Below are 23,654 nucleotides of genomic sequence, written 5' to 3'. Positions count from 1 at the left end.
GTGCCAAGTACGACCCAAATCGGTTTGTAACCTGATATAGCTCCCATATAAACCGATCTCCCGATTTGCCTTCCTGAGCCCTTACAAGCCGCAATTTTTGTCCGATTTGGCTGAAATTTCTCATGACTTCCAAAAAATGTGCCAAGTATAGTCCAAAACGATCTATAACTTGATGTAGCTCCCATATAAACCGATTTCCCGATTTGACTTTTTGAGCCCCTGGAAGCAGAAATTTTTGTCTGATTTTGGCTTAAGTTTGAAACATAGACTTGGCTTATGATTTTCAACATCCATGTCAAGTATGATCCGAATCAGTCTACAAACAGATATAGCCCCGGTCCGAAATGAACCTTAATATTGATGATGGTCGTTGGGGATTGCAAATGGGCTTTACCAGTTCAGATTTAGATATAGTCCACATATAATCCTATCCCCCGATTTGAGTTCTCGAGCCCCTATAAGCATCAATTTTCATCCGATTTTGCCTAAAGTTTGGAACATAGACTTGACTTATGACTCAACATCCATTCCAAGTATGATCCGAATCGGTCTACAAACAGATATAGTCCTCCTATATACCGATCACCGGATTTGTCTTCTTGTGCCCCTTGAAGCCTCAATTTTCATCCGATTTGGCTGAAATTCGGTACAAAGACTTATGTTTTGACTTTCAACATCCATGTCAAGTTTTATCCGAATTGGTCGATGTGGTGACATATGTTCCTAAGTACCGATATAGGCCCCTAAGTAATTCAATTACAAACTCAGTTAATAAGGATAAATTTTTAGTTGAATCCATGGCGGTGGGTACCCAAGATTAGACCCGAATGAACTTAGCACGCTTTTACTTGTTTATTATATTGTGACAAAGAATTGATTTGTTTCATATTTTTTTTGTTATTATGTTACATAAAGACTCAACACGGTTTCGATTTTCACGAAATTATCACAGAATTCAGGTCAAAACCCAAGGTGTAAATAGTGTACTTCACTTTTCGGGGCGGATCCTCGCCCTTATCCAAAGTTTCAAGACCTTTTTATTGCGGAACTGGGTGCACAGATTTAATATTTAAATACAAAATAACTTTATGTCTATGCGGCCCCTTATTGCGTATTTTGGACGAGAATTCGTAATATGTATCAAAACATGGGGACAGGGGAATTCTGTGTTCGTGTGTGTCCAAAAAAATTTAACCCCACCACTGGGTGTAATTTTCGCTTGTAATAGTGTTGCCTACAGAGAGTTAAAAAATGTTGCGTTTCCTGCACCATGTACAGTCTGCGGTGTAGAATACATCTATTTAAAGCAGCTGTTATCATTTCATAGGTATCAAAATCAAAATAGCGGCGTATACTGAATATTAAGTTTACTCGTGACCGCCAATATTGTGCGTAGCTTTACTCATTAAACAGCTGATTGCCGATTGATGATTAAAAGCAAATTTAGTTAGAATGTTTCAAAATGTGTAGATTGTTTGTCCTCGATAGTTCAAAAAACAAAACAAAAACACATAAAATTCAGAAAAATATACGAAATTTTTATTTGAATCGATACGGTCGATTAAATTTAATGTTTGAAGAATATTTCATGCAAATGTTGACCGTGCCTGCGCCTCAAATGGTCCATCCACTTAGTCCAATTTTGGCATACTCTATCCAACATTCCGGACGGTATCTCAGGAATAAATGTTTCAATGTTGTCTTCCAATGCGTCAATTGAAGCGGGCTTGTCTGTATAGACATGAGCTTTAACATAGCCCCACAAGAAATAGTCTAAAGGTGTTAAATCGCACGATCTAGGCGGCCAATTGACCGGTCCCGAACGTAAAATAAAATGTTCACCGAACTCGTCTCTCAATAAGTCCATCGTTACGCCTGCTGTATGGCATGTGGCACCGTCTTGTTGAAACCACATATCATGCAAGTCAAGCTCTTGCATTTTGGACAAAAGAAAGTTGGATATCATTTCATGGTAGTGCTCACCATTCACAGTTACGCATCATCTTTGAAGAAGTATGGTCCAACGATGCCACCAGCCCATAAACCGCACCAAACTGTGACTTTTTCTGGATGCATTGGTAGCTCTTGCATTCTGGCTGATCTTCATTCCATGCATTTTGATAAAATATAAAATTCAATAAACATAAAATAAAATTCAACATTTTGCAAGCGTTGCACAGTGGGTTGGGAAAAAAGTGGGAATAAGTCTGCCATTTTGGAACGGATAGAGATAAATTCATGAAATTTTACATGGTTATAGCTGAGGTGTTATCCAGTTTATATGAAAAATTTCAGAGCCCTAGAAGTCCCAGGGCACTTAACTGGATAACCATGCTATAACCATATAAAATATAATGAAGATATCTTTATGCGTTCCAAATGGCAGACTTATTTCCACTTATTTTTTCCATCCCACTGTGCGTTGTTCGTTTGTTAAACGACTCGTGGTTAAATTATAGACCAAACTGATAATGTTTGACAGTGAACCAAAAGACGATACGTGCGTGAACTGTTTAAACCAGTGTTGCCAAAAAGGTAATAACTAAAAAAACACCCTTTATATACTCTATGCGGTAGCAGATCAATATTTGAACCAAGAAGTCAGAAAAATTAGCTTATAATTAAAGGCTTAATGCAGTTACTACTACATAATAGGAAAAATGCAAAAGGAGAAGTCATGGTTGATAAAAAGATATATCGAAGAGATCACAGAAGTGGATGAAATTCTAAGCAGCATTCTAAGGGACATCAGACAAAACCGATGTCATGGCACTTAATATAATCTACGCTACCTGTTGCAAACTGAAAGGCGAGACCAGTATTCCTCCCATATTTATTATTTGCTATGGTGATGGGTATAAATATTTTAATTTTCATAAATTGAAATTAAATAAAATTAACATATTGTCAGCGAATAATTTATGATACTCGTAACTAGAGATTAAAGACGAAAATCTAATGTTGATACTTAAAAATATATGGACTACATCAATAAACATAACAATTGTTTAGGTTACGGTGGTGGATATTTTGCAACCAAAACTAATCCCAAAGATAATTTAATTTTGGTTGTATTGAATGGCATAAATTTGGATTGAAATTTTAATTGTTGTTGTTATAGCAGTGTGTTGTACACTGAGGCGGCAGATCTTGCCGATGAAGAACTTCATCGGCTACATGGGATTTAATTTTAATTGTAATTGCTGACAGATCACCACTTATGATATTTACAAAAGATAAAATGAGCGTGTTGAGAACCAAAGAGTCCATAGAATACTTTGCAGCAAGGATATCTTCTTATATATACAAATCAATGTGTGTTTGTTTGTTCCGTATAGACACAAAAATGGCTGAAGCGATTACCTTGAAATTTTCACAAAGTGTATAGGTTGGTCTGGAGGGAAACATAGGATATATAATTTTTTAATATCGGAAGGGGAACGGTCCCTCCACTTACCCCAAAAGTACTATCCCCAATATAAAAGTCGACCGATTGGGACAATATGGGACTCAAATGAAAGGTATTCAGGAGTAGAGTACGAATTTCATATTAGATATTGGGTCCAAGTATCTGGGGGCCGCCTAAAATAGGTTTATTGGGCGAGCATGACAATATGGACTCTCATGAAAGGCATTCGGGAGAAGATTACGAATAGGGTCAGAGGGGAGGCATTCGGAAGAAGATTACAAATATAATAACGAATGAGGAATAAATAGCCTTTATAATTTGTTGATATCGGAAGGGGGCGGATTCTCCCCCGTTACCCCAAAAATATCACCCAAATTGAAAAGTGAACCGATAAGGACAATATGTGTATCAAATGGAAGTTATTGAAGAGTAGAATAGTAAAGTATTAAACATTTGATCCAAGTAACCAGGAAGTCGCCCTGACCACAAAATATGCCTAAAATAGGTTTATTGTGCGATCGTGACAATATGGACTCTAATGAAAGGCATTCGGGAGAAGATTACGAATATGGTCAGGAAGTAGGAATAAATAGGCTTTATAATTTGTTGATATCGGAAGCGGGCCATTACGAATTAGGCATACAAAATCGGGTCGAAGTATAGGAGGTCACCCCACCCCCCAAAAACGCTCCAAACGGGCATAATGGCCAATCACACCTAAAGGGGACTCGCTTTGTTTGTTTGTTCCGCATAGACTCCAAAACATCCGAACCGTTTTTCTCGAAATTTTCACGGATAGTGAATGTTGGCCAGGAGTCTAATGAAAGGCATTCGGGAAAAGATTACGAATATGGTAAGGAAGGAGGAATAAATAGCCTTTATAATTTGTTGATATCGGAAGGGGGCGATTACAAATCACGCATACAAAATCAGGTCGAAGTATCGAAGTATGGGGGTACCACCATGTAGAGCACAAAACTCCCATGCCATTCAGACTTTCCAGGTTCGAGTCCCACGGTCGGCAAAAAAAAATTAGTTTATTTTTTCATTAAACTTATTTTAGAAAATTCTACATAAAAAATATGAATTTCGAATTCAGAAAAAATTTTTTTAAGTGGCTTTTACACTTTTTTAAATTTAATAATTGAGACACTTATTACTGTGCAGCAATACTTATTGATTTATTTCATCATAAAGAAGATGATGTCGGTAGGTGAGAGGATGCGTGAAAGACTACCAAACATGACATCATGAGTTCAATACTCTGTGGCACCAAAATTATTAAAATTTGTTTTTAACAGTAATTGAAGAGAGTGACAGAGGAAAACCCGAGAGCAGCAGTAAAACGACCGAGGCAAAGCACGCGAGGCACACAAAGAAAACAAAAACACCACCACCCGAGGCAAAGCACATGCGTTGGCTGGTTAGATGGTTTTTTCCCTTGCTTATGGATATATTGTTGTTGTTGTTATATGTTGGCTTGCAAAGAGAGCATTTCGACAACAAATTTTTACTTTGGGTCGTTGAGATTCAAAATAAATTGTTGCAGGAAAATTTACAACTTTCGTAGTTGTTTTTCGACCAAAGTTGTTGTTTTTTTAATTTTTTTTATCTGTGTAGTGAGCGTTAAAGAAGGCGTTTGCTAGTACTTAATAAGAGCATAATTTGATCCTTACAAACAAACACACACACTCTACTCTACTCTACTTGAGGTTTTTTATCGGAATTTTCCAGCAAAGAACTTCTGCAAATGCAATACTTTTTTGCCTGCTTGTCATTCACACATTGTGCAGTTGAGGCATATTCGGACTGTCGGCTTATATCTTCAACATTTGCAATGATTCTTTGCTCCTTGACATCATAATCGACAGTGGCACTGAATTCTGTTAAAGGTTTGGTCTTGGGATTTGTAGTAAATTCAATTTTATAGGTGGGCAGAGTGGAGGTAGATACTACTGGTGTGCTTTCATTCTGACGCAACCAAGCATCTGTAATTTTCTTCAGAGATAATTCGCTGCACAGTGTGGATAGATTCCTGACCTGCAAATAATTATTCATTTCATTCAAAATGAGTTGTGTAACATTCTGCACAAGCACACTATTTTTCGCTTGCTTGATATAGGGCAGACAAGTGCACCAACTTTGCGGTATGCAGGCATCCTCACAGGTACGATTTTCAGGCACAATTTTTAGAATCGATTGGGCATTGGCACAATCAGAGGCCTGCTGAAACTTCAATTTGGGCAATGCCAATCGAGTCAAATGCTTAACGGTCATGTATATGTCAAAAGGTGTGGTTAAGCGTCCTTGATTCACTTCCAGATTTCTTACCAAATCTGGATAATCTTCCTTGATCCATTTTGGCAAAGAAATGTAAAACATGGGTAAACGCTCCTCCAGGAAACCCTCCTCTAAATGCAACAGAGGACCCCATCTGCGGCCATGATCGCTAAAAAACACCACCGCTGCCGTATCTAGAATGCCTTGCTTTTCCATGTCCTTGAAATAAGCCAATATTGTGGTATCCATAGTGGTAGCCGTATTAAAGAAACTATGACTGAAGGAGTTCGTCCAAAATAAGCCAAAATAGGATTGATTCTGATAACGTTTGGCAAATTCAATTCCAAAATTATAGATATATTCGCCAGCTTGATGTCGCCCAATGCAATAGCTGAGACCTGCTTTTTTAATTATTTTTAAATGTTTTTCTATTGCCATTGAAAAGGGGCGCAGGTAATGATCGGTGGGCGGCCTAAGAAATCCCCTCTTTTGATAATCGAAGGTGGCCATGTATGAAGTGTCTTCTGCATATGCGGTGGCAAATCCTTTTCGTCTTAATGTGGTCCATATGAAGTGGCAATTATCCAAGGAAATATAGCTAGGGTGACATTTCATAGATGCTGTATTTTCTGTGTAGCCTGTCAGAAGAGGCATCAAATTAGGGTAGGTGTTATCGGCCACGTGGAAGTAGAGAAAATCTAAATTCATTATAACTTTATATGTAGACAAGTAAAAGCGTGCTATATTCGGCCGGGCCGAATCTAGGGAACCCACCCCCATGGATTCTGCTAAAAATGTATACAAAATAAATTAAGTTGAAAGGCATAATTTTATTCTACATACCAAACTTCTGTCAAATCAGCAAAAATTAAAGGATCCGAACAGGGATGATCGAGAGACCGGTTTACATGGGAGCTATATCAGGTTACAGACTGAATTGGACCGTATTTGGCACAGTTGTTGCAAGTCATAACAGCATAACTCACGCAAAATTTCAGCCAGATTGTTTAAAAATTGCGGCTTGTAAGGACTCACAAAGTCAAATCGGGAGATTGGTTTATATGGGAGTTATATCTGGTTATAGACTGATTTGGACCGTATTTGGCACAGATGTGGAAAGTCGTAATATAGCACCGCATGCAAAATTTCACCCAAATCGGACATAAATTGAGGCTTGTAAGGGCTCAAGAAGTTAAATCGGGAGATGGGTTTATATGGGAGTTATATCAGGTTGGTGGGTTCCCAAGATTCGGCCCGGCTGAGCTTAGCAAGCTTTTACTTGTTTTTGCTTTAAGTAGTTGGTTGTCGGAATGGTCGCACATTCAACTGCTTCTCCTTACTATCTAATGAAGGACACGGTGGATTTTTTGGTTAACATCTTTATTAAATTTCTTGCAGCGAAAAAAGCTTTAAGATTGACAATGTCCACGGATGGATCAAAGCTAGTGGGCCTGGGGGTCTACATTGAGAACCCAGGGACTGATATCTGTTTTGGACTGCCTGACCATAATACGGTCCTGCAGGCGGAGATCCGGGCGATCACGGAATGCATGAGGTGGTGTGGTGCTAACGCGAGGACATCGAGTGTGAACATCTTTACGGACAGTAAAATTGCCATAAGGCCAAAGCAAAGCACATGCGTTGGCTGGTTAGATGGTTTTTTCCCTTGCTTATGGATATATTGTTGTTGTTGTTATATGTTGGCTTGCAAAGAGAGCATTTCGACAACAAATTTTTACTTTGGGTCGTTGAGATTCAAAATAAATTGTTGCAGGAAAATTTACAACTTTCGTAGTTGTTTTTCGACCAAAGTTGTTGTTTTTTTAATTTTTTTTATCTGTGTAGTGAGCGTTAAAGAAGGCGTTTGCTAGTACTTAATAAGAGCATAATTTGATCCTTACAAACAAACACACACACTCTACTCTACTCTACTTGAGGTTTTTTATCGGAATTTTCCAGCAAAGAACTTCTGCAAATGCAATACTTTTTTGCCTGCTTGTCATTCACACATTGTGCAGTTGAGGCATATTCGGACTGTCGGCTTATATCTTCAACATTTGCAATGATTCTTTGCTCCTTGACATCATAATCGACAGTGGCACTGAATTCTGTTAAAGGTTTGGTCTTGGGATTTGTAGTAAATTCAATTTTATAGGTGGGCAGAGTGGAGGTAGATACTACTGGTGTGCTTTCATTCTGACGCAACCAAGCATCTGTAATTTTCTTCAGAGATAATTCGCTGCACAGTGTGGATAGATTCCTGACCTGCAAATAATTATTCATTTCATTCAAAATGAGTTGTGTAACATTCTGCACAAGCACACTATTTTTCGCTTGCTTGATATAGGGCAGACAAGTGCACCAACTTTGCGGTATGCAGGCATCCTCACAGGTACGATTTTCAGGCACAATTTTTAGAATCGATTGGGCATTGGCACAATCAGAGGCCTGCTGAAATTTCAATTTGGGCAATGCCAATCGAGTCAAATGCTTAACGGTCATGTATATGTCAAAAGGTGTGGTTAAGCGTCCTTGATTCACTTCCAGATTTCTTACCAAATCTGGATAATCTTCCTTGATCCATTTTGGCAAAGAAATGTAAAACATGGGTAAACGCTCCTCCAGGAAACCCTCCTCTAAATGCAACAGAGGACCCCATCTGCGGCCATGATCGCTAAAAAACACCACCGCTGCCGTATCTAGAATGCCTTGCTTTTCCATGTCCTTGAAATAAGCCAATATTGTGGTATCCATAGTGGTAGCCGTATTAAAGAAACTATGACTGAAGGAGTTCGTCCAAAATAAGCCAAAATAGGATTGATTCTGATAACGTTTGGCAAATTCAATTCCAAAATTATAGATATATTCGCCAGCTTGATGTCGCCCAATGCAATAGCTGAGACCTGCTTTTTTAATTATTTTTAAATGTTTTTCTATTGCCATTGAAAAGGGGCGCAGGTAATGATCGGTGGGCGGCCTAAGAAATCCCCTCTTTTGATAATCGAAGGTGGCCATGTATGAAGTGTCTTCTGCATATGCGGTGGCAAATCCTTTTCGTCTTAATGTGGTCCATATGAAGTGGCAATTATCCAAGGAAATATAGCTAGGGTGACATTTCATAGATGCTGTATTTTCTGTGTAGCCTGTCAGAAGAGGCATCAAATTAGGGTAGGTGTTATCGGCCACGTGGAAGTAGAGAAAATCTAAATTCATTATAACTTTATATGTAGACAAGTAAAAGCGTGCTATATTCGGCCGGGCCGAATCTAGGGAACCCACCCCCATGGATTCTGCTAAAAATGTATACAAAATAAATTAAGTTGAAAGGCATAATTTTATTCTACATACCAAACTTCTGTCAAATCAGCAAAAATTAAAGGATCCGAACAGGGATGATCGAGAGACCGGTTTACATGGGAGCTATATCAGGTTACAGACTGAATTGGACCGTATTTGGCACAGTTGTTGCAAGTCATAACAGCATAACTCACGCAAAATTTCAGCCAGATTGTTTAAAAATTGCGGCTTGTAAGGACTCACAAAGTCAAATCGGGAGATTGGTTTATATGGGAGTTATATCTGGTTATAGACTGATTTGGACCGTATTTGGCACAGATGTGGAAAGTCGTAATATAGCACCGCATGCAAAATTTCACCCAAATCGGACATAAATTGAGGCTTGTAAGGGCTCAAGAAGTTAAATCGGGAGATGGGTTTATATGGGAGTTATATCAGGTTGGTGGGTTCCCAAGATTCGGCCCGGCTGAGCTTAGCAAGCTTTTACTTGTTTTTGCTTTAAGTAGTTGGTTGTCGGAATGGTCGCACATTCAACTGCTTCCCCTTACTATCTAATGAAGGACACGGTGGATTTTTTGGTTGACATCTTTATTAAATTTCTTGCAGCGAAAAAAGCTTTAAGATTGACAATGTCCACGGATGGATCAAAGCTAGTGGGCCTGGGGGTCTACATTGAGAACCCAGGGACTGATATCTGTTTTGGACTGCCTGACCATAATACGGTCCTGCAGGCGGAGATCCGGGCGATCACGGAATGCATGAGGTGGTGTGGTGCTAACGCGAGGACATCGAGTGTGAACATCTTTACGGACAGTAAAATTGCCATAAGGCCAATAACAACCAGGACGGTAAAGTCTCGAACAGTCTTGCAGTGTAAGAAGGAGATTAACACCTTCCCTGGGGATGGCAAAATCCACATCGTTTGGGTAGCGGGTCATAACGGAGTAAGGGGGAATTAAAGGGCAGACGATTTGGCGGCGAAGGCTGGAGGACTGCGGTCAATAGACATGGTTAACCCGAAGTCTTTCGGGTCGCTGAAGTCCAAGTTAAGGGAATGGGCGAGGAACCCGCTACAACCTTGTGGAACAGCGAAACGGTCGGTAGGACGGCGAAAATCTTATGGGGGAGATGCAGATCGTGAGAAGGCGAGGCTATTACTGAAAGAAAGTGAGAAGGAGGTCAGTATAGCTATTGGTATCATGACGGGACACATAGGACTATGAGTTCACTTATGTAAAATCGGTGCGGCAAGTGATAGCATATGTAAGGCATGCGCGCAAGATAAGGAGACGTTGGAGCATCTCCTATGTCATTGCCCGGATTTCGCGTCTAACAGATACAGGCACTTAGATGGACCAACTTAAGGGGGTGGCATGGAAAACAATTAAGGATTTTGTAAGTAGCACGGAATTCCTAACTTAGATTTTCTTTTTCGAGTTTTTTTTTTTTTTTGTATTTAGAGCGCACAAAAAGCCGATAACTAGCTTAGGTGTATGTCTATAGTGGCATGGTGCGGATTAATATCTGCACCCTCTTTTCAACCTAAACTAGAACGACTTCTGCAAAAATGCCAACAAAGTGAACGATAGAGAGTCAAGTGAAAGTCAGCTTGGTGATATCTTTAGCTTAAGGAACAAATTCTAGAAACAACCATAGTTTGTGCTTTTCTACACTTTTTGTCCACACATATAAATCAATTACCTTATTATATCCCCTTAACTCGTACCAATCATTGACCTCCAAATATTTGGCTGTCTCGGGCATAGTTCGTCGAAAATTACTGCGCGACAAGGAGTCAATTCCAATCATAAGTATACCCAACTTCCGTTGGTCCCTCACATGTTTTGCTTGTGTTAATTTTTTGTTTTTGACTTGTACAAAAGAGAAGGCATCCTGTTGTAAAAGTGAGTCATTCATTGATTTCGAGGTACAATTGACGATAATGCCACTAACATGGGTGGGAACAATGAAGCCTTGCTTGAAATTTGTGCAAGGATATAATCTGTAATAAAAGAACAAAAAAAATAGCAAAAAAAAAGTAAAAAATATTTTACTATAGAGAGTAAAGCAGGGTACTCTATTATGCTTTCAGAAAAGTTGTGAGAAACTTGAACAAAATATCTTAAACCTTCTGCCTAAGCTTATTTACAGACACATTCCACCACCAGCACAATCCTGCCTTTATACTACACTCATAGAAACTTGTTAGTAAAAATGGCAAAAATGTTTGCTATAACAACAGAAAGTCTGCTGAAAATTTAACAGCACTCATTTTTTGCTATAACAGCAAACATTTCTGTTGTTTTCAAAAGGTGACAATTTGAAAATAGCCTAAACTAGTAATAAATACATCAAACATTTTTTAATGACTCATCTTATCTTTAAATTTTTAGAGCATTTGTAGTAAAATTTTTTCCAATTTTGTAAATTATGATAATTTTTCTGTGATTTTAAACAACAGCAGACAAAATAAGTACTTTAATCATATTTAGGCTTTATACCAAACAAGCATCTTGGTCTACTCTTAAATATCATTTATTTAAACCTCATATTGCCATTGGATTAAGAACCCCCAGAAAATAGGTATCAATTTCGTGCTCTACTCCCTAATACCTTTCATTTGAGCCGCACATTGACATGGTCGGTAAATATGTCCGATTTAGGGAGCGTTGTGGTCCGCCGAACACTTAGCCCTGAAAATAAATCAGCATCGTGCTCTACTTTGAAATATCATTTTTCTGAACCCCATATTGTAATTGACCTCAAAATTGGATATGAAATTCGTTTCCTCAGCTCAAATACCTTCCATTTAACCCCTTATTGGAAAAGCAAATATGTCCGGTTTGGGATACGGGCCCTAAAAACTATGGTCAGCAAATGCGTCCTATTTGGGGATGTTATGGGGGTGGGATGTCTCTCAGACAGATGGTCCCGAATGTTGAATTCACATTCTAGGTCTACTCCCAAATACTTTCATTTGAGCCCCATATTTCCATAGTCGGCAAACATGTCCGGTTTGGGGACGGCCACTCAGTGACTTGGCCCTGAAAATATATCTCAGTTTCGTGTTATACTATAAAAAACCTCTTATTTGAGCCCCATATTGCTATGATCAGCAAATACGTCCTATTTGGATGGTGTTATGGGAATGGGGTGGCCACATAAATTTCCTGCACTTTTCCCGAATATTGACATTAGATCCGTGCTTTACGTCCTATCTGGTTGGTGTTATGGGTGTGGGGTGGCCCCATAGGCACTTTTCCCGAATATTGACATCAGATTCGTGCTTGACTCCCCAAGACCTTTCCTTTTGAGACCCAAATTGCTATCGTCGCAAATTTGTTCTCTTTGGGGGGTGTTTTTGTAGAGGGGCGGCCTTCAAATATTTGGTAACCCTCATTTGGATATCAGATTCGTATTCTACTCTCAAGTACCTTTCATTTGAGCCCCATATTTCCATGTTCAGTAAATAAGTTCTATTACGGGGTGTTTTGGGAAAGCGGTGGACCCCCAGAAACGTGATCCCACATTTGGATATCAGATTCGTATTCTACTCGCAAATACCTTTCATTTGAGTCCCATATTGGCATGGTCAGTAAATATGTCCGATTTGGGGGTCTTTTGGGGGTTGGGGTGGTCCCCCTAACATTTTGTCCGACAATTGGATATCAGATACGTTTTCTTATTCTAAATACGCACCACCCATCACCGAGATCTGGTGTTTCCGAAAATGAAGGTAAGGGGGAGGGTCCCTGAAGGGGGGCGGACCCTCCCCCTTACCTTCGGTTTTTGAATTTATAAGGAACACACAAACAAACACAAATTAATTTTTATATAAAGGGTGATTTTTTCAGGTTAGGATTTTCATGCATTAGTATTTGACAGATCACGTGGGATTTCAGACATGGTGTCAAAGAGAAAGATGCTCAGTATGCTTTGACATTTCATCATGAATAGACTTACTAACGAGCAACGCTTGCAAATCATTGAATTTTATTACCAAAATCAGTGTTCGGTTCGAAATGTGTTCAAATTTTGACAAATTTTGTTCAGCGATGAGGCTCATTTCTGGTTGAATGGCTACGTAAATAAGCAAAATTGCCGCATTTGGAGTGAAGAGCAACCAGAAGCCGTTCAAGAACTGCCCATGCATCCCGAAAAATGCACTGTTTGGTGTGGTTTGTACGCTGGTGGAATCATTGGACCGTATTTTTTCAAAGATGCTGTTGGACGCAACGTTACGGTGAATGAACACATTTCGAACCGAACACTGATTTTGGTAATAAAATTCAATGATTTGCAAGCGTTGCTCGTTAGTAAGTCTATTCATGATGAAATGTCAAAGCATACTGAGCATCTTTCTCTTTGACACCATGTCTGAAATCCCACGTGATCTGTCAAATACTAATGCATGAAAATCCTAACCTCAAAAAAATCACCCTTTATAAGAAGAAGATGTAGCAAGTGCTTACATTTCATTCAAAAGTTAAAAATTTTTAAATTAATATCAGCAGACGGAGTTTTTTAACCAAAAACTTACCGAAATCTTTTATCAGCATAAGCACCCGTTCCTGCCCTTTCTATTTTGCTAAAACAACAGCTCAAATCATCCATTATAGTTTCTTCTGTGGAATTTTTGATAAACGTCAGGGCCACCGTATAATTGATATGCAATGAATATTCTCTATTGACATCATCATAGTTCACGCTAACGATGGCCTCATCCTTAGTACAACCAGTCGAATTTGAACGTTTAAATAGTTTAAGAGCTTCCTTAGTGAAGGGATTCACATTGGGTATATGACATCTGGAAGTGCTGATGTAGTACTTGCGCTGCACTCCTAATTGGTGTTTGAACTCATCGTAGGTTGGTGGCTCAAGCATTTGTTGTTGGTTGTTAAAATAAAACAGCTTGCCATCCATATGAATTGTGGATTTTGATATATTGACAATTAGATTTAGAGCGGAAGCTTAAATTAAATTTGAAATTTTTGTAAGAGAACAAATAATGATAGCTATTTAGAAGAGTATAGAAACATAATCCGGTTAACAATTGAATGGTTGACGTTAAGCGGAATAGACTTCAAAGTGGAATATGACTTTAACTTTAATTGTAATAGAAATGATGTTATAGCCAGGATTCGAACCCAGAGTCATATGCCGATATGGTAACCTATGCGCCACGAAGGCTTCCGATCAATGCTATCTACATATTCTAATTTCAGTGCTAACAAACATTTTACAAAAATTTTTTCATGGTGTCAAAATCAATATATGATTAATGCAAGCATGATCATCGCCTTACCTCTCTATTGTATGTACCTTTAAGAAGATACAAACATTTTAAGTTTTTCAGGCGAAATTTTCAAGGAGGCTTGCTTGCCCTTTAGGTTAGGTTAGGTTAGGTTAGGTTGAAAAGAGGGTGCAGATATTAATCCGCCCCATGCCGCTATGTACATAAAGCTAAGCCAGTAATCGGCTTGTTGTGCGCTCTAAAAACTATAAAATAACCTCAAAAGAAAATTTTATGTTAGGAATTCCATGCTGACTTACAAAATCCTTAATTGTTTTCAATACAACTTCCCTAAGTTGGTTGGTGTTCCCACCTAAGAGCCGGTATCTGTTAGAAGGGAAATCAGTGACAAAGGAAAAGCTCCAACGTCTCATCATCTTCCCCGCATGCCCTACACATGCAATCACTTGCCGCACCGATTTTACATAAGTGAGCTCGTAGTCCTATATGTCCCGTCATGATACCAATAGCTATACTGACCTCCCTCTTACTTCCTTTCAGTAATAGCGTCGACTTTTCACGATCTGGATAGGGTTTTCACCGTCCTACCGACCGTTTCGCTGTTCCACAATATTGCATGCGCATTCGTCACCCACTCCCTTAACTTGGACGGCGTCGACCCGAAAAGCTTCGGGTTAACCAAGTTTATTGACGTCAGACCTCTGGCCTTCACCGCCAAATCGTCTGCCTTTTCATTCCCATTACTTCGTTATGACCCGGCATCCAAACAATGCGGATTGTGCCATCCTCAGAGAAGGATGGCACAATCCTTCTTACACCGCAAGACTGTTCGTGACTTTATCGTCCTGGTTGTTATTGCCCTTATGGCAATTTTACGACGTCCTCGCGTTAGCACCACACCACCTCACGCATTCCGTGATCGCCCGGATCTCCGCCTTCAGGATCGTATTATGGTCAGGCAGTCTAAAACAGATCTCAGTCGATGGGTTTTCAATTTAGACCCCCTGGCCCACTCTGTTCTCTAGCTTTGATCCATCCGTGTAACATGATCTTCCAGATGGCAATACTAGCGTGCCGTCAATCCATAACTGTGCCGATGGAAGCACTGTCTCGCACTCAACTTCAAGGTTCATCTCAGGTATCCGATCGGAAACCTCTTCTCTTCTTTCCAGGTTTCCTAGCGTCGCCTCGATTATACTGCGATGATATGAACTGCTCCCATTCTTAATCCATTATCCCATTGCCTTAAGTCTCATAGCCGCAGTGGTTGCCTTACATTTAATTGAATGTCAACGGGTCGTGGTCCTCATCGCTCCGCCTATGCCAAGACAACATGTTCTCTGAACCTGTTGTATGATCCTTATGTTGCACTTTTTCTCCATAGCAGTCCACCAAACTACTGAGGCATAAGTAAGTATTGGTTTTATCACGCTCCTGTAGAGCCAGTGGACTATCCTCGGATTTAGGAACCATTTCGAGCCAAAGCGCCGTCTGCATAATGCTCAACATCTGTGAGCCTTCTCAGTACAGATGTTGGGCACTATGTAGGCGACCCGTTGGCTCGAAATGGGGCCTGAATCCGAGGATAGTCCATTGGCTCTAAAAGAGCATGATTACACCAGTACTTTCTTACGCCTCAAAAGTTTGCCCTCTAAATAAGACATTTTTTCTTTAGCTTTATTTACAATACTAGATGGACCAGACTCGCTCCGCTGCGCCTTCTTTCAATGTCTAAAATCTTTTACTTTAGCCTTATATGGGCATGCATATTCCTGTGGGATGGAGGGGCATAAAGGGACATTTTCATTTTAAAAGTAGGAAAACCTTATAGACCCAATTGGTCTATCATCCTCTATGCTCAATACTCTAGAGAGAATGATGGAAACATATCTTAGGGCAAGGATCCGTGGAGAGCACCTGTCTCGGCAACAGCTCGCATATAGTAAGGGCAATTCCACTGAAACATCCCTTAACGACCTGGTGGCCTACATAGAGTGTTCTCTCACTTTCATGAAATACACAATGGTAACATTTCTTTACATTGAGCGTGCTTTCAATAATGAAAAACCTACATTATTGGTATAGAACGTTTACCACCTAGTCAGAACTAAGCCTACGTAGCAGTAACCCACATGAAAAACAATAAGGTTGCAGGAGCCGATGGGTTGCCAGCTGAACTATTTAAGACCGAAGGCGACACCCTAATAAGCCGTATGCATCACCTCGTCTGTGCAGTTTAGCTAGAAGAACGCATACCCGAGACGGTATGTGCCAACTACAGAGGAATAAGTCTCCTCCTCTTCGTATGAAAAATACTACCGATCGTACTTTGTGAGAGATTAAACAACATAACAACATATTTGGGCCCTATCAGTGTAGCTTTAGACCTAGTAAATCAACCATAGACCAGATATGTACACTGCACCAAATCCTGGAAAAATCCCGAGAAGGACTAATCAACACATACTATCCGATGATGGTCGCCATAAGTATACCGCAGAACAAATTCCTATACGTTCAAAGGTATTTCAAGCCGTGTCTGAGTTTGTTTTTCCTGCAAATTGTCTTATCAATTTTGTAGGAAAACAGGATGACACTTGCTAATACATGCTCCTCATATAATATCCTGCTGGAGAAGTTTATACGAGACATCGATATCATGGGTCGGTTACCGAAATCCTTAATTGTTTTCCATACCACTCCCCTAAGTTGGTTCATGTCTGGTATTGTGTCCCCACCTAAGTGCTGGTGTCTTTTAGCAGCGAAAGCCAGGTAATGACATAGGAAATGCTCCAACGTCTCATCATCTTCCCCAGGCACTGCTGCTGTCACTTGCCGCACCGATTTTCCATTAGAGAGCTCGTAGTCCTATGTGTCCCGTTATGATACCATAAGCTATACTGACCTCCATCTAACTTCCTTTCGGTAATAGCCTCGTCCTCTCATGATCTGAATCATCAAATAGGATTTTCGCCGTCCTACCGACGATTTCGCGGTTCCACAGTGTTACATGTTCGTCGCCAACGCTCTTAACTCGGACTGCGTCGACCCAAAAGACTTCGTGTTAACCAAGTTTATTGACGGGAGTCCTCTAGCCTTCACCGCCAAATCGTCTGCTTTCTCATTCCCAGTTACTCCGCTATGGCCCGGCACCAAACGAACGAGGATCGTGCCATCCTTAGAGAAGGCGTTAATCTCTTTCTTATATTCCAACAGTGTTCGTGATCTTATCGTACCGTCCTGGTTGTTATTGCCCTTATGACAATTTTACTATCCGTAAAAGATGCCACCGTAGCGCAGAGGTTAGCATGGGTTCGAATCCTGGCGAGAACATCATGCAAATTTTCAGCGGTGATTATCCCCTCCTAATGTTGTCGAAATTTGGGAGGTACCATTTGGTAGGGCAGCCATGTTAAAATTTCTTCATAAGGAGATGTCGCACTGCGGCACGCTGTTCGGACTCGACTATAAAAAGGAGGCCCCTTATCATTGAGCTTAAACTTGAATCGGACACCACTCATTGATATGCGAGAAGTTTCCCCTGTTCCTTAATGGAATATTCATGGGCAAATTTGCATATTTGCAAAGATCTTCACCTCACGCATTCCGTGATCACCCGGATCTCCGCCTGCAGGACTGTATTACGATCAGTCAGTCTAAAACAGATCGCAGTCCCTGGGTTCTCAATGAAGACCCCCAGGCCTACTCTGTCCCCTTTGATCCATCCGTATAACACGATCTTTCAGATTGGAATACTAGGGTTCCGTCAATCCAAGACTGTGCCGATGCCAGCAGTGTCTTGCATTCGACCTCAATTGTCGTCTCAGGTATCCGATCGGAAACCTCTTCCCTTCCTCCAGGTTTCCTATCGTCGCCTCGATTATGCCGCAATGGCATGAACTCAATCCACTCTCCCATCGCCTTAAGTCTCATAGCCGCAATTAATGTCTCACACTTAATGATGCCGCAATGGTATGAACTCAATACACTCTCCCATCGCCTTAAGTCTCATAGCCGCAATTAATGTCTCACACTTAATCTGTATGTCAATGGTTCAGATATCTAGAATAGTCTCCAGTGCCCTAGTGGGTGTGGTCCTCATCGCTCCGCCTGTGCCAAGACAATATGTTTTCTGAACCTGTTGTATGGTCCACTTTTTCTCCATAGCAGTCCATCAAACGACTGAGGCGTTAGTAAGTATTAGTTTGATCACGCTTCTGTAGAGCCAGTGGACTATCTTCGGATTAAGGCCCCATTTCGAGCCTACGGCCCGTCTACATAGTGCCCATCAGCTGTGAGGCTTCTCAGTATGCCCCTGAATGTGACAATTCCAATTAAGTTTGCGGTCCAAGATCACACCTAAGTATTTGGCCTTGTGAGATATCGAAATCGTCCTATTGAAGAATCGCGGTGCATCAAATTCTCCCACCTTCGTCTTCCTCGTGAGCAGGCATATTTCAGTCTTCTCTGGGTTAACATTGAGACACCTGGTTCGACACCCTTCTGCATAGCTTGTTCGAATCCTTAGGGGTAAGGATCGGAACCCCTAAGTATCTGCATATCATACTGGTTCAAATCTCTCCTCAGTCCGCATCCGTAATTGGTCATTTATGGTGGTCACCCAAGGGAGTGGCGTTAAAATGCCCCCCTATGGCATGCCTTGTGCCACTTTCTTCCTTATATTTATGTCATGTTCCTTATCATATGGTTTATCCTTAATATGGTTGCCACATAAACCGATCTCGGAACTTGACTTCTTAAGCCTCTGGAGGCCACAATTCTTATTTGATTTGACTGAAATTTTGCATGAGGTGTTATATTTTGACATGCAGAGTTTAGCATGTCCGTCTATGTCGCTGAGCGCCTGGGTTCGAATCCTAGCGAGACCATCAGAAAAAATTTTTCAGCGGTGGTTTTCCCCTCCTAATGCTGGCAACATTTGTGAGAAGTACCTCTCTAAAGAGAGAAGTTTTACGTTCGGATTCGTTCGGAAGTTTTTAAGTTCGGATTCGGCTATAAAAGGAGGCCCCTTATCATTGAGCTTAAACTTGAATAGGACTGCACTCATTGATATGTAAGAAGTTTGTCATTTAAAGAACATGTCAAATCCGTTCTATTTTGGAGGGTATATATGATTCGGTACGACCGAACTTGACGCGCTTTTATTTGTTTTATGTTTTTTTTTTAAGTGTTAGACACGTTCTACTGTAAACTGTGTATCGAAGCTACATATATAAATTTGTTGAAAGTTTTGCAAATACTTGGGTTCTGATTGTTTAAGTTCCGCTAAAAGAAAAATCTTATACCACTTTTCAGTTCAACAATTCAATTTATTTTATAATCCACACTAAGAGACACTTATCTGCGAAACAAACGTCCAAGCTTACCCTGAGGTATTGATGTATTAAAAACATTAGTTAGATTCGGGTCGGTAGTGGCTGTAGTGCTTAAGTCCTTCAAGGTTTCGCTTGTTGGCAATGCGGAATCCTTATGTCCATCCAAGTTTATAGTTACTTGAATGTTATTATGATAGGTTCTTCGATCATTATGTATTTCTGATTTGTCATCATCATCATCGTCGTCGTCGTCGTCATCATCATCATCGTCGTCATCATCATCGTCTTCGCCATCATCTTTTGCTGCTGTAGAATTTTGATTTTCCTCAAATCTAAGAAAGTCTTTTAAAGCCGTACAGTTGCCATTAGGACATAGATCCGAGAGTGTAGTTTTATGTCCTCCGAACAGCTGATATGACACATACACAACTTGAACAAGTAAAAATATTGCAATCGCTATTTTCAAAGACCGATTTATACGAAACTGACTTTCTGTTCTCCCGGCATTATAATACTGATCTTCATCATTATGTTCATATGTATATTTGGGATCATCCACGTCATTATTTGTTATGGGTTTGTAGCAGATATTTGAAGTTTGCATTGAATCGGTTTGGATATCCATATGCAAAAGATTACATCCAAGTTTATAGTTGATAATTGAGGAACTTTAGTTATTTACACTATAATTTAATGATTAATTATCAGTATTTCTAATCTGGTATTCTATAATTCGTGCTTAGCTCGTTGTATAGCGATCGTTAGTTAATATTTTACTAAGCCTTCTTTCTCCATTCTGTCTATAGAAGTTGTGTGGCGTGGATTTTTTTTTGCTGCGTCAGAGTCAGAATGCTTATAAAACACATGTTTCTATGCCTTTGTACAAAACATATGTACATTTATTTACCTTTATAGAATATGCAATATTTTAAATTCCCATAACGTTCTTAGTGATGTTCGAACTCACTTATCTTGTAGGGAACAAACAAAGCTGTTTGCTAAATATTTTGCGCAAATACTTTGTATTGATGTAGGTCGGTTAGCTTCGATATAATCCAATCTTATAAAAGTTGCCTGGAATGTGATGTTGTGTTAAGACTTCAAACATCCCTGTTATTTCTAGTGTAAATTGATACAAAATTAGATTTAGCTTTTGTATAATCTCTCGACTTGATCTCTTCTCACATATCCAACTATTCTCCGGTATAGCTGGAAGTCGTAGCCTGTGCACGATTAGTAGTAGGTGTCATTGTTAGTGGAAAACCAGGGGTCGATTTACCGCATTATATATCCTTTCTTCTTTTGGACGGGAATTTTTAAAATTTAAAAATGCAAATTTTTAAATCGACCAATCTCTATAAAAACTTTGACATAAAAATTTATATGGAAGTGCAATAACTTCCGAATTGAAATTTCATTTGATATGAAAGCGCATTCGTTTAATAATGTACGGACCGACACATTGATCCAATCCTTAGACCAGTACTGGGTGGACCGGGTTCTTAGAGACCGGATAAACCATATGTTGGAATAGGTGGATAGATTGCGGGCCCCATGACCTAAATTTAAGGGAGAAAGTAGCACAGGACATGCCAGAGGGGGCATTTTATCGCCACTACTTTCGGTGACCACTATAAATAACCTATTACGGATGCTGACTGAGGAGTGATTTGAGCACTCTACTATGCAGACGATGTTAAAATACTTCTTACGTGTAAGAATCTGAATCAGATATGCAGAAGGACCGAAAGGGTCATGCAGATGTCACACGACGGGGTTAGACCTAGGGGTCTCAATGTTAACCCAGAGAAGACTGAAATATGCCTGTTCACGAGGAAGACAAAGGTGGGACAATCCGAGGCACCAGGTTTCGATATCTGACTAGGTCAAATACTTAGGAGTGATCTTCAATAGGAAACATTATTGGAAGTGTCACATTCAGGAGCGTACTGAGAAGGCTCACAGATATTGGGCCTCATTTTGAGCCTACGGCCCAAAATGAGGCCTGAATCCGAGGATAGTCCACTGGTTCTACAGAAGCGTGTTAAGACCAATACTTACTTACGCCTCAGTAGTTTGGTGGACTGCTATGGAGAAAAAGTGCAACATAAGGAACATACAACAGTTTCAGAGAACATGTTGTCTTGGCATAGGCGGAGCGGTGAGGAGCACGCCCACTACGGCATTGGAAACTATTCTAGATATCCAAACCATTGACATACAGATTAATTATGAGGCAACCACTGCGGCTATGAGACTTAAGGCGATGGGAGCAACTCATACCATCGAGGTATAATCGAGGCGGCGATAGGAAACTTAGAAGGAAGGGAAGAGGTTTCCGATCGGATACCTGAGACGACACTTGTGCTCGAGTGCGAGGCACTGCTGCCAGCGGCACAGTCTTGGAACCCTAGTATTGTCATCTGGAAAAGCATGTTACACGTATGGATCAAAGTTAGGGGAAAGAGTGAGCCTGGAAGTCTACATTGAGAACCCAGGGACTGACTGTTTTAGACTGCCTGACCATAATACGGTCCTGCTGACAGAGATCCGGGGATCACGGTATGCGTAAGGTGGTGTGGTATTGACGCGAGGGCGTCGAGTGTGAACATTTTTACGGACAGAAATATTGCCACAAGTGCAATAACAACCAGGACGGTAAGGTCACGAACAGTCTTGCAGTGTAAGAAGGAGATTAACGCCTTCTCTGAGGATGGAAAAATCCGCATAGTGTGGGTGCCGCGCCATAACGGAGTAAGGAGAAATGAAAGTGCAGACGATTTGGCGGTGAAGGCTGGAGAAGGCTGGAGAACTGGCGTCGATAAACTTGGCTAACCCGAAGTCTTTTGGGTTGACGCAGTCCGCTTTAAGGTAGGACGGTGAAAATCCTATGGGATGATCCAGATCGTGATAAGACGAAGCTATAACTGAAATGAAGTAAAAAGGAGGTCAGACAATTTGGCGGCGAAGGCCAGAGGACTGCCATCAATTAACTTGATTAAACCAAAGCCTTTCGGGTCGACGAAGTCCGAGTTAAGGGCTTGGGCGACAGTCGGTAGGTCGGCGAAAATCCTATGTGATGATCCAGATCATGATAAGACAAAGCTATAACTGAAAGGCAGTAAGAAGGAGGTCTGTAAAGCTATTGGTATCATGACGGGGCACATAGGACTACGAGCTCAATTATGTAAAATCGGTGCTGCAAGTTATAGCATGTGTAGGGCATGTGGGGAAGATGATGGGACGTTGGAGCTTTTCCTTTGTCATTGCCCGGCTTTCGCGTCTAACGGATACCGCCACTTAGGTGGGGACATACTACATACATACATACATACTAGACATGAACCAACTTAGGGGAGTGGTTTGGAAAACAATTAAGGATTTTGTAAGTAGCACGGAATTTCTAACTTCAAATTTTTTAGAGCTCCCAACAAGCCGATTACTGGCTTGGGTGTATGTCCATAGTGGCATGGGGCGGATTAATATCTGCACCCTCTTTTCAACCTCAAGATCTCAAGAAGTCATATCGGGATATCGCTACTTAGGGGGCCTATATCGCCATATTGACCAATTCGTCATAACTCAGGTAAGGTAAGAACCTGAGTTATGACTTTCAACATCTATACCAAGTATGATCCGAATCGGTATATAAGCAGATATAGCCCCCATATAAACCGATCTCCGGATTTGAATTCTTCAGCCCGTAGAAACCTAAATGTTCACCTGAAATTTGGCCATAAACCCTATCTTATGCCAAGTTTTATCCGAATTGGTCAATATGGCGATATAGGCCCATCTAAGTAGCGATATCCCGATATGACTTCTTGAGACCAAAAAATTTTTAGCGGAATCCATGGCGGTGAGTACCTAAGATTTGAATCAGCCGAACTTAGAACGCTTTTGCTTGTTTACCGTGGTACGGGTAAACTCATGTCCCATTTTAGCTCTATACCTTGATAAGAAGTTAAAAATATCTACCCAGTTCGCACCGCGGGGTGGTTTGAGATAAAGGAAGACCAAGATAAACCTGGAGTTGGCCAAGTTAAAACCAATCAGAACCGTTGCTTGGTTTCCAACA

At 40.5% G+C, this 23,654-nt stretch overlaps 2 protein-coding genes across 2 annotated transcripts; both read right to left on the bottom strand.

The window, feature by feature from the left end:
* Positions 1 to 5,052: 5,052 nt before the first annotated feature.
* On the bottom strand, positions 5,053 to 6,397 carry LOC131994712 (uncharacterized). Its single transcript, XM_059361539.1, has one exon. It carries the CDS (start codon positions 6,395 to 6,397, stop codon positions 5,108 to 5,110), a length of 1,290 nt encoding a protein of 429 aa, XP_059217522.1. The 3' UTR covers positions 5,053 to 5,107.
* Positions 6,398 to 7,557: 1,160 nt separating this feature from the next.
* On the bottom strand, positions 7,558 to 13,931 carry LOC106095801 (uncharacterized). The gene is made up of 3 exons (XM_013263174.2): positions 13,527 to 13,931; positions 10,688 to 10,988; positions 7,558 to 8,875 (listed from the first exon to the last, which is right to left on the bottom strand). The coding sequence occupies exons 1-3, from the start codon at positions 13,907 to 13,909 to the stop codon at positions 7,613 to 7,615; spliced, it is 1,947 nt and encodes a 648-aa protein (XP_013118628.2). The 5' UTR covers positions 13,910 to 13,931; the 3' UTR covers positions 7,558 to 7,612.
* Positions 13,932 to 23,654: the final 9,723 nt, after the last annotated feature.

This window comes from Stomoxys calcitrans, chromosome 2 (assembly GCF_963082655.1).
Source record: "Stomoxys calcitrans chromosome 2, idStoCalc2.1, whole genome shotgun sequence".
NCBI classification, from domain to species: domain Eukaryota; kingdom Metazoa; phylum Arthropoda; class Insecta; order Diptera; family Muscidae; genus Stomoxys; species Stomoxys calcitrans.
Note: the sequence above shows the minus strand (reverse complement) of the source record. Positions and strands in the feature narration are given on the sequence as shown.

What these genes read in the sequence shown, in the direction of transcription:
- LOC131994712 (XM_059361539.1), bottom strand. Translation starts at nt 6,397, where the DNA reads ATGAATTTAGATTTTCTCTACTTCCACGTGGCCGATAACACCTACCCT.
- LOC106095801 (XM_013263174.2), bottom strand. Translation starts at nt 13,909, where the DNA reads ATGGATGGCAAGCTGTTTTATTTTAACAACCAACAACAAATGCTTGAG. An exon ending in TATGCTGATAAAAGATTTCG is followed by an intron (nt 10,989 to 13,526) that starts GTAAGTTTTTGG and finishes CTTTTATTACAG; the next exon opens with ATTATATCCTTGCACAAATT. An exon ending in AGTTAAGGGGATATAATAAG is followed by an intron (nt 8,876 to 10,687) that starts GTAATTGATTTA and finishes CTCTACTTCCAC; the next exon opens with GTGGCCGATAACACCTACCC.